The sequence below is a fragment of the Gobio gobio genome (genome assembly GCF_949357685.1).
Source record: "Gobio gobio genome assembly, chromosome: 5".
NCBI lineage: Eukaryota > Metazoa > Chordata > Actinopteri > Cypriniformes > Gobionidae > Gobio > Gobio gobio.
Genome location: NC_137101.1, coordinates 12,413,540 through 12,432,235, shown reverse-complemented (window position 1 = coordinate 12,432,235; position 18,696 = coordinate 12,413,540). Strand labels below are relative to the sequence as shown.

General features: G+C 38.0%; 1 protein-coding gene across 1 annotated transcript in view; it reads right to left on the bottom strand.

Annotated features, from left to right (window-relative positions):
- cped1 (cadherin-like and PC-esterase domain containing 1) overlaps window positions 1-18,696 on the bottom strand; it is a 72,594-nt gene that overhangs the window by 25,384 nt on the left and 28,514 nt on the right. Inside the window, exons 7-14 of the mRNA XM_079817539.1 lie at window positions 15,987-16,117; window positions 12,999-13,071; window positions 12,719-12,883; window positions 12,005-12,109; window positions 11,600-11,751; window positions 10,350-10,399; window positions 10,078-10,264; window positions 8,478-8,646 (exon numbers count right to left, since the gene is read on the bottom strand). Coding sequence (XP_079673665.1) covers window positions 8,478-8,646; window positions 10,078-10,264; window positions 10,350-10,399; window positions 11,600-11,751; window positions 12,005-12,109; window positions 12,719-12,883; window positions 12,999-13,071; window positions 15,987-16,117 — 1,032 coding nt within the window. The remainder of the gene's footprint in view (window positions 1-8,477; window positions 8,647-10,077; window positions 10,265-10,349; window positions 10,400-11,599; window positions 11,752-12,004; window positions 12,110-12,718; window positions 12,884-12,998; window positions 13,072-15,986; window positions 16,118-18,696) is intronic.

Genomic DNA, 18,696 nt, shown 5'->3' with positions numbered 1-18,696 from the left:
CGTCGGATGCAGTGGTGTAAAGCACGCCGCCAGTGGACTCTAGAGCAGTGGAGACGTGTTCTCTGGAGTGACGATTCACGCTTCTCTGTCTGGCAATCTGATGGACGAGTCTGGGTTTGGTGGTTGCCAGGAGAACGGTACTTGCCTGACTGCATTGTGCCAAGTGTAAAGTTTGGTGAATCGGGGATTATGGTGTGGGGTTGTTTTTCAGGGGTTGGGCTTGGCCCTTAGTTCCAGTGAAAGGAACTCTCATACCCCTTTTCCACCAAGGCAGAGCTAGAGCTAGATCGGAGCCAGAGCCTAGTTTCAAATCGGTTCTTTGTGTTTCCACACCCAAAGCCCCAGCTCCGAGCCAGGAAAAGTGTTTCTTAAGTAGCACCAAAACATTGCTGGGCTAGAACAGGGCTAGAAGTAAGAACCGATTACGTCAGGCGCTGGGGGCGGGGTGAACAAGACCAACACAAACTTGAGATCCGCCATTGTTGAAATAGCAGCTAATGGAGCTAACAGCTGCTGCTCGTTTGTAATCTCTGTCTATACAAATTACGGTGAACTGCATGAATGCGTTGGATTCGCTGTGTTTTCGTTGTGTTTTGATGCCGATGTAGGATCGTAAAGCCATGTGAATCAATAGTAACGCAACGTTTGCTTTGTTGATGGAAGGCTTGTTCACAGCGGTGCTGTGTAGACCGATCGCCGTATGATAACGAGTCCAGCGAGAGCATATGACTCCTTATGCTTTTGATTCACTCATGCGTTTTTTTTTTATATCATACGTGGATTGGTCTGCACAGCACCGATGCATCTCGAACAAGCCTGGTGTGTTTGTGTTTCCCGCTGCCCAGGGTTGCCAGGTAGGCATGGTTGCCTACTAAAATTTGCATTCCCGGGGCTAAATATCACATAATTGGGGTCGCTTCATCCTGCGGACATGAAAAAACAGCCCGCGGCAAAACTATGGACTTGTCAACATTGCCGCATCACCTGGCTCTGTTGTGGCTCTCAGCATGTGGAAAAGCAAACGGTTCTTAGAAGGCTCCTCAGTCGAACCAACTATGAACTGGGACTAGCTCTGGCTCTGAATTAGCACTAGCACTGCCTTGGTGGAAAAGGGGTATCTGTGCTTCAGCATGCCAGGACATTTTGGACAATTTCATGCTCACAACTTTGTGGGAACAGTTTGGGGATGGCCCCTTCCTGTTCCAACATGACTGCGCACCAGTGCACAAAGCAAGGTCCATAAAGACATGGATGAGCGTGAACCTTTGGGATGAATTAGAGCGGAGACTGCGAGCTAGGCCTTCTCGTCAAACGTCAGTGCCTGACCTCACAAATGCGCTTCTAGAAGAATGGTAAAAAATTCTAATAAAGACACTCCTAAACCTTGTGGAAAGCCTTCCCAGAAGAGTTGAAGCTGTTATAGCTGCAAAGGGTGGGACAACTCCATATTAAACCCTACGGATTAAGAATGGGATGTCGTTAAAGTTTATGTGCATGTAAATATATATATATTTTAAAATACAATTTTTACTGGTTTTCCCTTTAAAATTCCAACATCTTATACTGACAAGAGAGATTCAAACTTCATGACTGTGTGCTCAAACTTAAATCATTATCCCTTAAATCCCTTAAAAAGTTTGCTTACTGTATTTGATAATTTCGTAATTGAACACTGTCAGAAAAAAGGTAATGTGGCTGTACCCTCAGGTACAAAAGCGAAAATGTACTAATATGTATCATTTAGGGGTAGCTTTTCACTTTTGTACCTTAGGATGCTTCCCCAGTTACAGCGCTGTACCTTTTTTTTCTGACAGTGAAGATACTAACTCGGCATCCCTACTGAAAACTGAAATTACAAACAACTTTTTACTGGTTTTCTCTTTGTCCTTAAGTCGAAGTCAAATTGTCCAACACATGCCAGTTTCCCTACAGAAAGAATCTCACTCCTAACAGACCATTACATTCTCTAGCACTTCATTGGTTTTATAAGCCACACAGCATTGAAAAGGTCACAGCATTTTAAAAAAGACCTCATCTGTATATTTACAGTGCCAGGGTGACACAGAATACGTCCCTTCTCCTAATTACCGACTCCATAAACCCAGAAGACTCCATACACACACCAGTGTGCCAAACACACTGTGGTACACTTCTCAGCTGGAGTGGGCTTTAGGAAGCAGGGGTCAGTTGACTAACGACAACACCAGACGAAGGCCCTCAATATCCACAGAAGGAACAAGAGACAGGCAAACGCACTTTAAACGGCCTCAAAATGGAGGGAATGAAGAAACAATCCACCATACCAAAACAGCCGAGGTTCAAAAGATCTTCAGAAGCCTTCAAGATTCAAATATGGATTCACCATAAAGGTATCAAAAAGGTGGCCCATACCAATTGTATGGGATATTTCAAGTATTCTGAAGATATAGGGTCAAGAATCTAATGGGATATATCACCCAAAAATAAAAAATGTGGCATCATTTACTCGCCCTTATTGCTCCAAACCTATGACTCTCTTTCTTTCTTCTTCAGAACACAAAAGAAGATATCTTGCAGTCAAAACACTTTTGGACCCCATTGATTTTCATTATATGAACAACAAAAGACTTTGAGAGGTTTAAAAGACACTTTTTGAGTGACATTTTCCTTTACTGGTCCAATCACACATGCTAATATAATTGCTTTGGCATCAGAGAGTCAAAAAAGGGGTGATTGTTTGACTCCGCAGAGCTTTGATGGATGCTGAGGGTTGTAATGACAAACAGAGAGCGCGTTGAGAGGAGGACGGGGAGGGCAGATGGTGGACGTTGATGTCAACATGCTGTAGCTTCAAAAGAATTCCTGCACCTTGCCTCCCCTGTCCTTTCTGCGCTAATGTTTTCCACAGTAATCCACCTAGCGCAGGACAAAGAGACGTTCTGAGTGTCTTTGCAGTTGTGTCACATCTCGGGGGCCTGTTTATTTGACGGCCAGACCCATGCGTTCTGTTCCACTGCTGTCCATCCAGCGGTTTTAACGCTTGTGTGAACCGCTCCTTAGAAGGATTGTGGTGTAAAAAGATGCGCATATGCAGTTGGAAAGAATTAAAGTCTCTTGCATTGTTTTCCCTCAGGACCACCCTATGTGTTTTGGCATGAGATACAAATAGAAACATGGAAATCGAAAGAAATGACTTCAGATTGTACATTTGAGTTTGGAAAAGTTCATAAATAATAATATCTATATAAATCAAGAGAACAGACGTCAACAAGCCAATCTTCTGCGTTGTGTCTGAATGTCACCTCGAGGCTTGAAAAACACCCATCATATGCAATGGAACAGCTCCAGAATTTTAAAACCGCATTGTGGTTTCTGCTCAGAAAAAATGCTTCCTACTCAAAACCCATTCAATCACAAGCCATATGTCAACCCAGAGATGGGGAGAAACAGGGGAGCTACGTTCACTGAAAGTCAGAAAGACCAGAAGAAACAGCACCCTCTTTCATTTAAAAATTTGCTTTAGAGCCAACCAGTCAGTTAAAAAGATGGCTCAAAAAATGTCATCATCTACCTCACTATAATTATTTTGTGCAACAACACAATAGAAGATATTTGACAAATGCTACAGTGTTTGTTTGTTTTTTTGTTTTGTTTTTACAAAATGTTGTTTGGGACTCTAATGGTGTTCATTATAAAGACAAAAATAGTTGAAATATTATTTAAAATATATTTTTTGTTCAACAGAAGAAAGTCAGTCATACAGGTTTGGAATGACAAGGAGAGTAAAGGGCGATTTTTAGTTTTGGGTGAACTGTGCCTTTAATTTGTGCTAAAAGTCAAAAGTAATGCCAGAAATATTTTACAAATTACACAGTTAAGTTTTATTTAAAAAAAAGGTTATATCTGTATTTTCTATAATCATTATTTTAAAAGTTATAATGGTAAATTAAACTGCTTTAAATACAGAGGACAAATTGTATTAAATTGGGGGAAATACCAATGTATATCATATACATAAACAACTATTGTTTATTTAAATGACACCTACACTGAAAAAAAAGATGGTTCTTTAAAGGTTCTTTACACATAGTATAAGTTCTATTTAAAACCGTATGGTCTTGAAGAACTCTTTATATGCTGAAATGGATCTTTGTGTTAGAGTTTAGGGTTCTTTATTCCCGCCTTTTTGTTTTTAAATATTTTAACTGTCAAAGCTACCTCAGTGATTTTCTGGAGCTTAGCTATAAAACTACATAGACTGTCAACACACTCTCGACAGGTAAATGATTTCTTTCTTAAAATGTCTATAAATTTTAGCTTTCACATTGTAACATGCAAGTGTGACTATAGCTCTGTTCAGGTAAGGATAATCTTCTTCTCTTCTCCACTAAGCAAGTAATAGAGATAAAATGTATGATCCATATTGTAATTTTTTTTAAATGCATAAATATACCCAGTCACACAAACAAAGCTGTCCTCACTTTTTCCTTTTAACATTGTTAAGGGCTCACATACTGTCCATTTGAGCAAATTTTGGCCTTCATAAACAATTGTTTTTACATAAAGAAATAAAACTAAATTGTGTATTTCAGATGCTGTCACATCCCACATACCTCATCATCTGTAGAGAGAAACTGCCAATCAAAATACACACAATGGTGGACTTAAAGACATCATAAAGGAACTGGAACATGGTCTTCATTACATATGTTCAATGTCAATTGTTATTTATTAGTGTATTCAGCTAATAACTTTTATAGAGCAATGTTGCTACAATTTTCCATGTCAATAAAAGTACCAACACAACATGCTGTGTTTTTTGTATGGATGTATATATATATATATATATATATATATATATATATATATATATATATATATATATATATATATATATATATATATATATATATATATATATATATATATATATATATACAGTATATGAGGGGTAGGTCCTATAGCACTTTTAAAGCATGGTTCTTTATTGAACCTTATAAAAAGGGTTCTATTTAGCACAAAAAAGGGTTTTGCTATTGTTAAAAGCCAAATAACCCTATTTGGTACTGTTTAGAACCATGTCATATTCTCGCGCATGCGTCGTGGAGGCACACACGGAAGACAATAACAAGCTGGATAAAGGTGTTATTTTGATTTTTTTTTGCGCACAAAAACTATTGTCGTCGCATCGTAAAATTATTGTAGAGTCACTGTGGTGAGATGGACTTTGTAACGACGTTTTAAGTGCCTTTTATGGGTCTTGGTAGTATTAATGTACTGAATGCCAATGGAGGCCTGTCTGAAGCCTTTCTCAGCCATCAGCTTTCAACTAAAATATCTTCATTTGTGTTCCGAATATGAACGGAGGTCTTACGGGTGTCGAACGACATGAGGGTGAGTAATTAATGACAGAATTTTCATTTTTGGGTGAACTAACCCTTTAAGAGTGTATACTACATAAATGCCCTAAAACTGACAAAATTGACATCATCATCAGGGATGTTGGGTAATGCTTCATGTCACCCTTAAATAAGTGAATGAATGAAGGAGATTATGTGTTGCAAACAGTGGACAATTCATCAAGCTTATATGCTGGATGAGGTCAGGAAGTCCTATATGTATAAATGAGGTATGGTGAATTATCTTTTGACACATATGGATATCTTTTGGTCACTCCGTCGACAGAATGTTTTCTGAATATACTTATGTGAATGCTAGTCAGTACATACTGATGCTGCTTATAGTTTTCGGGTTGTGTCCCTGACACACAAAGAGAAGAGTTATGAACATGTTTGCCTCGCTGTAAATAAGGCCTCAGACAACCTTCTGATTTGTCTTTGAAGGGGAAACGTGATAAAATGCTCGATTCCCAGCCCATTCTCCCCTCAAGGGATCAAGGGATAAATGAAGGAATGTCGTATGTAAAGGGAGGAGCTGTTGCAATCCTCTGAAGATCGAAGACCAAAATGAGTCCTCCAACACAGGACACAGTCTCACCAATTGGCCCGATTGGTAACTTAACAATCACAAATATTAAATCAAAAGCTCTGTTTACACCTGATATTAATATTTGTCTTGGCTGATCCAATCACAATAGTTTGATGGAAAAGAACTGAACAATTGAGAAGATACGGAGCAATTAGTTGATTCCCCATTGTTCACTTTACAAAACCACAGCTGGCGAATGAGATTTACCGATTAAGAAAACTCTCATCACTTGGTAAGTTTTGACATCCTGAATCTTTCCAGAAAACACTCCAGAAAGTCACGCTTAACTTATTTATGATGCCTGAAACAGAAAAGTGGCTGATGCTCACTGAAGCTCCAATCAACCAGGAATCCCTAAGGATTATGCTGTCATCAGCCCATTATCATTGGAGATACACAGCCATAAAACATTTTCATTATGAGCTAGAGATCCACACAGTCACGAACACTGTCACTCTCTCTTTTTCTTGTTCACTCATTTTCTCTCATTCTGCTTTTTTCCCATTCTGTTGCATCACTTTGATCCAGTTAAGCATGACATATACTGCCGTTCAAAGTTTTTGATCGGTATTATTTTTAATGCTTTTAGAAGTCTCTTATGCTCACCAAGGCTGCATTTATTTAATAAAAAAACGGTAATATTGGGAAATAGTATTAACATGTAAAATAACTGTTTTCTATTAGAATATTATGTTAAAATGTAATTTATTCCTGTGATTCAAAGCTGAATTTTTCAGCATCACTACTCCAGTAATCATTCTATCATTCTAATATGATGATTTGCTGCTCAAGAAACATTTATGATTATTATCAATGTTGAAAACAAATGTGTAAAACATTTTTTTCAGGATTCTTTGATGAATAGAAAGTTCAAGAAGAAAGTTCAAAAGAACAGGATTTATCTGAAATAGAAATCTTTTGCAACATTTTACTACCGTTCAAAAGTTTGGGGTCAGTAAGAATTTTTTTTGTTGGAGAACTTAAAGAAATGAATCAATTTATTCAGCAAGGATGCATTAAAATGATCAAAAGTGACAGTAAAGATATTTATGATGTTACAAAAGATTATATTTTAGTGGTGGCCAAAATTATTAGAACACCTGACAGATTTTTGCCTCCAAAACATGATTTCATTTCATAATGTTCATGAAACATGCAGATGGTTGCTCTGACCATCAAATATCAGATGAAGTGAGTCGTACTGTTTTTATCCACTTTTAACTTTAATATTTGGTATGTCCACCCTTTGCATCAATTACAGCAGCACATCTCTCTGGCATAGTGTCATATATTTCCTGTGAGAACTTCAACACTAATGTTATCCCATGCCGTCTGCAACTAGAGCCAAAGGCTTTCCTTTGAATGTACAAAAGATCTGTCCAGTTTATTTCCCAACTCGCCCCAAATGTGCTCGATGGGGTTTAGGTCTGGACTTTGAGGGGGTCAGTCCATCATTTTCAATGTTCCAGCAGATTCCTTCTGCCGCAGGTAGTTCCGGCAATAGTTAGAAGAATGTTTCGGGTCATTGTCCTCTTGGAAAATAAATCCAGGCCCAATAAGACGACTCCCAGATGCCAAGTGTTCTAATTTTGGCCACCACTATAAAATAAATGCTGTTTTTTTTAAACTTTCTATTAATCAAAAAATCTTGAATTTCTCTTTTCAACAAAATTCAGCTTTGCATCACAGAACTAAATTACATTTTACATATAAAATTTTAATAATATTTCACAATACTACTGTTTTGTTGTTGTTGTATTTTTAATAGAATAAATGCAGCCTTCTTCTAAAAACATTAAAAATCTTACCTATCAAAAACATTTGAACGGCAGTGTAACAAGAAACCATTGAGAAGTAGTGCAAATTTGGAATACTTTTTGCAATAATACATTTAGCAAAAATAGCGTTTTATTGTTGGTCCATTTAAATGATCAATTTAATGATTCACTTGCATCCCACTCAAATTTTCATAGATTTTGCTTTGTGGGCTTTTATATTTTAAAATAATGTGGTAAAGATATACATAGGTAAATATGTTCATGTAAATGGAAATTATTAACCCCCCCACACACACATACACACACAAGCATGAGTCAAAACAGTGTGACAGAAACCTGCTGTGATCCAGTATAGCTGTGAGCCTACGATCAGCGCTATCAGCTATCAGCTTGCACTGAAACCTGAACATCCACAAGAGGAAAGTGACTGAGTGTTGGATGGAGTGAATCCAAGATGGAAGTAAAAATCCTCAAATTGACAGTTTCTTGGTTCAAAACAAGTTCTAAACCATTTTGGTACAAATATGTACCTTTAAGATACTAATATGCACCGTTTAAGGGTAAATAAGGTACAAAAGTGTACCTTTTGAAAGGGTACCACACCAGTGACAGCTTTTGTACCTTTTTTCTGAGAGCGTAGGAATGCAAGCCGACAAATTCCTCTTTGACAGATGTGTGTATTAGTGTCTGCTGCTGCGTTTAGGTGAGAGTGTGTGTGTTTGTCCTGCGTACCTGCACAAAGCTGCACATCACATACTCATCAAACATTGGCAGACTGGGCCTGCTTTCGCGGTATATGTGCAGAGTGTATATCGTCATGACGACAGGCTCGGCCTCTGATTCGTCCATCACCAGAATGTTGATTCTGCTGTTGCCCAGGCCAACTGGGTAGTTTGCCATTCTGAAGGAAAAAGAGGAAAGTTCTGAGGAACTCAGTGTACCCGATCACTTATGAGCACACACACACACAACCTTAAAGTTTGAGGTTACTCTTGCTAGGACAGGGGAGGAGGATTACTGTGGATTAAAACTGAGTCCCAGTCAACAGGTGACCCCTCACTCGTGGACAAATAAGTCTGTGCTTTTATCAAACCTTGAGAAAAGAGACAGCCCAGACTGCTTTCAGATGGATCAGTCAACCCTTTGCTTTCTATGAGTTGAACTAATAACCTCAAAATGTAGTCTTTCTCCGAAAAGCTTTACTGTAAAAAGTGGGAACTGCAGTTGTTAAGGAGTTATTTATATGCAATCCAATATAACCATTTCAGTTGTCAAAACATTTTATTGACACATTTCCTTGAAAAAAACAATAAATTTAACTGTCTATCCATCCATCCATTCATCTCTATATACACACACTCTAAAAAATGCTGGGTTAAAAATAACCCAAGTTGGGTTGAAAATGGACTAACCCAGCAATTGGGTTGTTTTAACCCAGCGGTTGGGTTAAATGTTTGCTTAAAACAACCCAATTGCTGGGTTAGTCCATTTTCAACCCAACTTGGGTTATTTTTAACCCAGCATTTTTTAGAGTGCACACACATACATATATGGTTACACAAATATTATTTTTCAAATCATTATCATACATTACTGAACATAATAAAAAGCGTTCATATCCATGTCCAATTAAAAGCCCAATAGCTTCTTATTGTAATCTTGGGTCAGGGTCAGCTTTAAATATGTTAAATATGCGCTTTTTTCCCCCTGTGAGTATTAGAGATTACAGGCTGTAACTGACTCTAATAGACAGTAATCAGGGCTTTTGAATGTGCGACTCGCCAAGCATGGGAAAGCAAATTCAGAAATTATTCTGATAAATCAATCAAACGGTGAAGTGAGTTTGAGCTGACACATAAGAAGCCAGATCTGATTACCCAGAAAAAGGCAGCGACGGCACTACCGTACCTCAGGCCCTTTGTTCATTGTTTCCCAGCTCAAGCTGCTGTGTTTTACAACACTGACTGTGTGGCTGCACAATCCACACAGTAAAGTTTCTGATTTTATCCACACAAAATGAATCTCTTATCCTAAATTTAAAGAGTAATTTGAATGCCACACTTTTTTCTGAGAATGTAGGAATGTAAGCCGACAAATTTCTCTTTGACAGATGTGTGTATTAGTGTCTGCTGCAGCGTTTAGGTGAGAGTGTGTGTGTTTGTCCTGTGTACCTGCACATCACATACTCATCAAACATTGGCAGACTGGGCCTGCTTTCGCGGTATATGTGCAGTACCTTACGCTAAATTTAAAGAATAAATTAAATGCCCCAATAAGTAACTCTACAATCTGGCCGTTGAGTTTGTGGTTATGCCATTTGTGTTTGGTTTACCTGGGTCCACGATGTTCGTCCAAGTGAATGTGACAGTGTGGGCTGACTGGTTCTGGACGGATATGAATGGTGATCACATCAAATGGAACCTCGGCTCGATATTCCTTCATCCTTGCGTTAAACGTCGGCATCAGCACCATTGGAGGGTCTGTGTACAGCTGCCTCAGGTGGGGATCAACACAACTCCCTTGAAAACAGAAGTAAGGCAGTCATTACACTGATCAATTTGTAATTCGTATAGTCAGGTTAATATGTTACCACATGCAACTTGCCTTTTCTCGACAGTGAATCTGATGCCTCTGGGCTCTTTGGCTCATCCAAGCTGTTGGAATTATAGAAAGTACAGCAATTTTTAGTAGAAAACTCAACAAGTGCCATAAAATGGTTCATTTATGCAGGTGATTGGAATAATGGAACGGAAGCTGATTTTTTTCAGGAATAGCAAAAGCAAGAATTTTATGACTTTCCCCACCTCATTTTAACATATAAAAACAATCAGTGTTGACTTGAAAAAGTGTCTTAATTAGTTTGAAAGACTTGACATGATAACTACCCTTGCTGTAGTAAGATGCTCAAAGACTGTTATATAATTTATTTAGTTATATAACAGAGCCATGTACCGATTTGGATTCCCCAGCCAGACAGATGCAGACACTTTACTTCCCACCATCCAATATACACATAAACCCATAAGATCACAGATAACAAGACTTTACATGAAGCAACAAGTTTTGTTCTCTTTTATGCTCAGATTGCTTGCCTTGTCTATATTTCCCCTAGCCCCACCACTAACAAACTAATTAAACAAGTCAGAAAATATATCATTATATTTTAGTTTAACATTTTAATTTGAAGTAATATACTGTATTTCTTTAGAAAAAGATAAAAGTAACCATTTTTAAATTGAAATGATGCCATTCTGACTTGTACTTTTACAGGAAAATGCAAATGTTTATTTGATAGCAATTTATTTAATCATAAACCATTCCAAATGTATTAGTATAAACGAATAAAAAAAAAAAAAAAGAATAATTCACTCAATAGGGCTTTGGATTTTTTTCAGGTTTCTTTACAGGTGATAGATTGTGTGAAAGGGAGAGAAGATTAAAAGGCAAAACGGAATATATATATATATATATATATATATATATATATATATATATATATATATATATATATATATATATATATATATATATATATATATATATATATATATATATATATATATATATATATAAGTAAGACATCAGGAGGTTTGGGAGATATTGTTGGAGAAAGACAATAAATAATAAACAATAAATACATGTTTTGACAGGGCTGCAGATGACCCAAAGCACCACAGGCTTGAAATAGGCCATCACTAAGAATGACTGAATACAAAACCATATTTTGTATTAAATGACCCTAGCCTGCAGCATAACTCATCTCATCACTGGAGAAAGAATAAGGCTTGATGATATGATCTGAGGAATCTGCAAATGTGTCATGTTGTGCAAGTATGGGTTTGTGTGCGTGTAACCTTTCAGTCTGATGTCTTCTCGTGTAGTAAAGGCTGAGCTCTTGGAGCAGGGCCATGAGAGCTGGTCTCCATCCATAATCCTGTGCGCTGTGGGACTCTCCTTGGATTAGATCATGGCGGAGATCATCAGGAGGAGGAGATATAGGGTACAGCTGCCAACACACACACACACACACACACACACACACACACACACACACATTTATCAACCAGACAAAAATGCACAACAGGGACATACAGGTTTATTATGTGATAAGTTTACAAGGAAAGATCCTTCAAACATGTATTAGTCCGGTTAAACATCGCATTAAGTCATATTCAATTACGCCTGTTAGTCCATATTAATAAGCATATATAGTACAGCTAATATGCGCATCTTTAAAAGTTCATAAAATGTGTCTTTACCAGCTGGAAGGCTCCTGGTCTTTTAAGGTGCTGATTAAACTGCCGCAGCAAATGAATCTCATCTGGAGGCAGACACAGACCGTTTGGCCCCTCACAGCCACCGTACTGCAGCACAAGTTCAAATAATTAGGCCACAATGATAAAAACTATTGATGTGCATGGGGAAAAAATGACTGTACTTTACAAATCAGCAAAGATGACAAGGAAATTGAACCAAATAAATACAAATTGACTGTTTGTAAGGCATGGGAAATGACTTATTCGACATCTTAATTCTCTTTTTATTAAATAGGCCTCATTCTTGAAACACAAGCAGAACACGTTTATTTTATGAAACCATTTTTTTGGACTGAATTGAATGCACTGATTTGAGTTTAAAAAATTGGTTAGACCCTTGTTTCATAAATGTCCTTTTAAATAAACATATGTTTAAAATCACACAAACCCACATGAAAAGACTGGCATTGTATCAGTGGCGGTTTTATTTTACATAGAGGAAGTTCCCTCATGGAGGCAAACGAGATCATATGACTGACCCAATGCAAATTTCATCTTGGTAAAACCTGCTATTGGACAGCTTTCCTTCTCACAGAATAAATGTTCTTAAAACGTTTTGCATGTGCCTACATCCAGTCCAAAAGGAGTCAGGACACAAAAAAAACTCTTAATTAACTCGAATTTGGTAATATCAGGACACACTGACATCCGTTTTACCTTTTGGCTATCTTCCTGAGTGCCAAGTGGTGAACTGGGCTCCTCAGCCTCACTGACGCATGCTGGGAAAAGCAGCTTCAGCACATCCTCCAGCATATACTCTTTGGCTATCTGTCCGTCAAAGTGAGGGTCCTTCATTCCATCAAAGTGTAGATCATTCTGAAGCTGAGCCAGAAAGAGAGCCGACAAATGATAAATGTGAAAGTGTGTTCATATGCTGCCATCTAGTGGTTATATTGAGAGCTTGCATGGAAGATCATGGATGGGTGTTCATTCTTACCTTCACCACCACTGGACGGAGAGAGGCGTTATAGTGCAACGAGAAGGTCATTAACTGAAAACACAGCTTACACCTATAAGAAACAACACAAATATACAAGATTTGAGCTGCTTTCGCGGTATATGTGCAGAGTGTATATCGTCATGTATATGTTGTTCAAGATTTGAACAACATATACAGTCAAACCAAAAATGATTCAGACACCAGATATAATATTTACTAGTGGGTGCAGGACATTATAGTTCATTTATGTAAGTGAGGATGGCTAAATAAAGTAAACTGTGAAATATTATACCCCAAAATTCTTCATACAGTGGACAACCAGTAAAACTGATAAAAATTTTGGACCAAAATTATTCAGACACTTTGACCTGACCGTGTTTTGCTTGAGTGTTTTTGTCTTAAATTGCTAATGTCACCTTTTACACCACAGACTGAACAAAGTTAAGCATTGCTTGGTGATTGGTTGACCTAAATTGGTATTATAATTGTGTTCTTAAATTTAACTGCTGGCTGCTGATTGGTTGATTGTAATCCATTACAATATTTTATTACCATTTTCTAAACTATAGCGAATAAACTGTGATAATATGAGAAAATGTTGAAGGTGTCTGAATACATTTTGGTTTGACTGAATATCATAAATATATACAGTACACCCAAATGTAGTATTTTTAATAATAATAAACAAAATATTAAATGAATGGCTTTTAAAATATATAAACTGCAAAACCCATTTATCAGGTTTAATAATACACTTTAAAATAAGGTCAATATTAGTTAAAGGGTTACTTCAGTGATTTAGCATTAAGCTTTGTATCAGTAGAAACCCGGTAGTATATTCAAATTATCGTACTTTCCACCCTCATGTCCCCCTGAGATGAGAGAATTATGCATTTTATTTCTGGAAAAAATCCTCCGATGATGCAAATATCGTCATTTTGTGTCATTGGAGGATTTTTTGGCCAGAGCCTAAAGACTACAGACAGTAAAAGGAGCTAGTTCCGCATGTTATCAACCCGCCCACAGCGGAGGGATCTCACTTACTCACAGAATGTAAATGCGCTCGGCTTGGTCTCGGGATGGGCATTCATAACGGAGCGGTACGGAGCAAAGTGAGTGTTTCAACTTTTCAATGAATTCCTATGAAAGTTTGGCTTCCGTATGCGATCTGAAAATGCAAGAGTGATCCGAAAAATTCGTCACGCACAGGGAACTTGCACACTGAGTCAGATGCGTATTAATGAATGCGTTACGAAAAAACCCCGCAAAACAATACAAAATGCCGTCTTCAAGTAGTGAGGATGATTTTTTTGTCCTCTCTCTTCTTAAAAAGTGAAAAAGAAAGAGGAAATATTGGGTCCATCCACTCCTGCAAATCGCTTAGAGAGGAAGGAGAGTTCCACTTCCTTATCAAGGAGCTGCGGGATTATCCAGACCGATTCAAAGTTTACTTTAGAATGTCCGTGGCTCAGTTTGATGCTTTGCTAGCGATACTGGAGCCACATATTAAAAAGAAGACCACCAATTTCCGTGAATCAATTGATCCTGAACAGAGACTGGCAGTATGTCTAAGGTATGGATCCCCGCGCGTGCGCGCACACACACACACACACACACACACACACACACACACACACACACACACACACACACACACACACACACACACACACACACACACACACACACACACACACACACACACACACACACACACGGTTTACAGGGACTTGTTGTGCTATAATTATAGCTGTGATATAATAATATTTGTAGTATTTTTGATAAAATAATATTTGTATATATAATTGTAGGTATCTGAGCACTCGTGATTCACCACCATTGCCAGCAGTTTTAGGTTGGGCATCAGCACTGTAGATGGGAAAAACGTATGCGAAAAACGCAGAAAATCGAACCTGTTCCGATTTTTTTTTTGACGGACGACAGTTTCAGAGGCAGTGTGCAAGCGTGATTGACATAACGTGAGGTCGAAGTAATTTTTTGAAGTGCAAAAATTTTGCATGCGAATTTCAGACTCAGTGTGCAAAGGCCTTTAAACTGCAATTCATTGACTAGCCGCTATAGGGACAGGCTCCAAAAGGGAGCAGAATCTCATTGAGCTCCATGTTAAAATGGCCAACTTTACAGCAGAAAAAAAACATGTTTACAGCCTGGTATAAAGTGTGGTTTTGGTCTATATATCTAATTTTGCCCTTCATGACAACTGTGAGGGGGTGTGTTTTTTATAACTCATTCGTTTACATTAATATAAAGCCTTAAAGTTCTGCATAATTAAGGGTGTAGCCACTTTGAGTGACAGGTGGATAGCCATTTATCACCTCAGCTCCGCCCACGTCCCGCCTCTTTGCCCATTTTCTATTATCCGGGAGTGACGAGCGATGACGCGCTGCCAAGATGGCAACGGCCAGCGCCAGCTCGACCCTACTATATGCTTCAAAACTGCTCTTCAGAATCCTATGGGTGACGTCACGGACACTACATCCATATTTGTTTACAGTCTATGGAGTGGGTGAAGCAAGTGCATTCTGGGAGTTGTTGTCTTTCATCCACATGAGACAAAAATAAATGTTCTGTCTTTTCTCTCAGTCTAGAAGGCACCAAATTCAAAAATAATTTCACATTTCTACTACATATATGACCCAGTTTAAATACACATTCATCTTCCCACCGATGAAGTACCCCTTTAACTACATTCGTCCTGTTCTTTTGCAATCCAGAAAGGTTTGTTTGAGCTGCGCCCTCTACTGTACAGGTGTGAATTTACATGTCCTTCAGCTTTTTTTTTATTATTATTTATTATCAAACAAACAAGCCCAGCCCAGATTAGAAAAAGTAACTAACGCAATTAGTTACGTTTTTAGAGAGTAACACAACATTGTAATGAATTACTTTTAAAAGTAACATTCCCCAAAACTGGTAACAAACATATTGCTCATTGTTAAAATAACTGGATGACGTGTTTATGACCTGGGTGAAGAGATGCTCTCCTTTGTGGATAATAGAGCAGCTTTCAGGATGTCGCTGATGACATGATTCATGTGATCAATGGCTTGATGAGAGAGCAAAAGACCCAGTCTTTCTCTAAAGAATACCTGCAACTGAAAGAGAGAGAGACACATTATAAACTCAAAGATGAAGAGCATCAATAACAGAGAGATTTCATCACTCCATCATTCAGCATCCGTTCAGTTTCTCTAAACAGATTGAGCAGAACACTGCAATTTCTACACTACAAAACCTGTTCATCAATACTGATTTAACAGTGACATGCATACAGCAACAGCAAGACAAAAACTCTCCCACATGGACAACAGACTTTAACCTTTAAAGGGTTAGTTCACCCAAAAATGAAAATTCTGTCATTAATTACTTACCCTCATGTCGTTCGACACCCGTCAGACCTCCGTTCATCTTCGGAACAGAAATTAAGATATTTTAGTTGAAATCTGATGGCTCTGAAAGTCCTCCATTGGCTCAATGGCACCGTTCACTCTCAAGACCCTTAAAAGGTACTAAAGACGTCGTTACAAAGTCCATCTCACTACAGTGGTTCTAAAATAACTATGAATCGGCGACAATAGTTTTTGTGCGCAAAAAACCCCTAAATAACGACTTGCATAGTGATGACGATTTCAAAACAAAGCATCATGAAGCTTCGAAGCGTTATGAATCACTGAGTTGATTCAGCGGTTTGAATCGCCAAATTTCAGCAGTTTGGCGGTTTGACACGCGATCCGAATCATCATTCGGCTCAGTGATTCATAACGCTTCGAAGCTTCATGATGCTTTGTTTTGAAATCGTCATCACTATGCAAGTCGTTATTTAGGGTTTTTTTGCGCACAAAAACTATTGTCGCCGATTCATAAAGTTATTTTAGAACCACTGTAGTGAGATGGACTTTGTAACAACGTCTTTAGTACCTTTTAAGGGTCTTGAGAGTGAACGGTGCCATTGAGCCAATGGAGGACTTTCAGAGCCATCAGATTTCAACTAAAATATCTTCATTTCTGTTCCGAAGATGAACGGAGGTCTGACTGGTGTCGAACGACATGAGGGTAAGTAATTAATGACAGAATTTTCATTTTTGGGTGAACTAACCCTTTAAGTATTAGTATGAGTTTATGAGTATGATTACCTATACAGGAGATTGAGTTATAAAGGATATTTACAGTCCAATTTTCATTTCTGGGTGAAGTCAGAAACTCTAATTTTCCTATTCAGCTTGTGTCATGTTAATAATTTGGCTTAACGTTAGTGTTCAGCCTATGCAGTTAAAGGGATGGTTTGCCCAAAAATGAAAGTTCTGTCATCATTTACTCACCCTCAATTTGTTCCAAACCTAACTTATATGATTTTTTTCTTGTGCTGAACACAAAAGATTAACTTACATTTTGAAGAATGTTGGTAACCAAACTTTCGCGGTCCCAACTATGGAAGTCAATGGGGACAGGCAACTGTTCGGTTGCCGACATTCTTCAAAATATCTTCCGTTATTTTCAACAGATGAAGGAACTTCATGCAGAAAAACTTGAGGGTGAGTAAATAACGACAATTTTCATTTTTGGGTAAATGATCCCTTTAATTGTAACTCTGTGTTTGATTTCAAGAACGTTTCAAGAACATATTATATATGAATTTGGCATGCCGACTTTGCGAGTGTTCTGTACACAGTAGCATCACGTGAGAGAAACCATTCCACTGTACAGCAGCAGAACAACAGAGAGAGGAAGTGGATGAGCCCGGCTGAAGAGTAATGACAGAGCAGTACCATTAGAGGGCAGTAGAAGAACAACTTTTTCTATTTTGTGTAATAACATTACTACACCACACAAAATGTGTGCTAAATCATCTTAATTAGGATCTACCATAGACATCAATTGATTTTTACAATAAAACCAATTTATAATAATATAACACTAAAAGCAAACATCTTGGCAATATATTTTAATGAGGATATCACTAAAGGGAGATTTTGTCACAAGGACACACTGTTGCACACAAACGGATAGTTTTGCATAAGATAGTGATTTATATCACACACACGCACACACACACACACACACACACACACACACACACACACACACACACACACACACACACACACACACACACACACACACACACACACACACACACACACACACACACACACACACACACACACATGTTGGGTTTTCATGTTTTATGGGGACTTTCCATAGGCGTAATGGTTTTTATACTGTACATACCGTAAATTCTATCCCCCTACACTGCCCCTACCCCTAAACCTAACCCTCACAGGAGACATTCTGCAATTTTACATTTTCAAAAAACATCACTTAGTCTGATTTATAAGATGTTTTCCTCATGGGGACCTAAAAATGTCCCCACAAGGATGAGGATTTCGGATATTGCTATCTTTGTGGGGACATTTTGTCCCCATAACGTGATGATTACCAGTCCACACACACACACACACACACACACACACACACACACACACACACACACACAACTGGTTTACTATCTTTGTGGGAACTATAGACGTAATGGTTTTTATACTGTACAAACTGTATATTCTATCCCCTAACACTAACCATACCCCTAAACCTACCCATCATCACACAGAAGACTTTCTGCATTTTTACATTTTCAAAAAAACTCATTATGTATGATTGATAAGCTTGTTTCCAC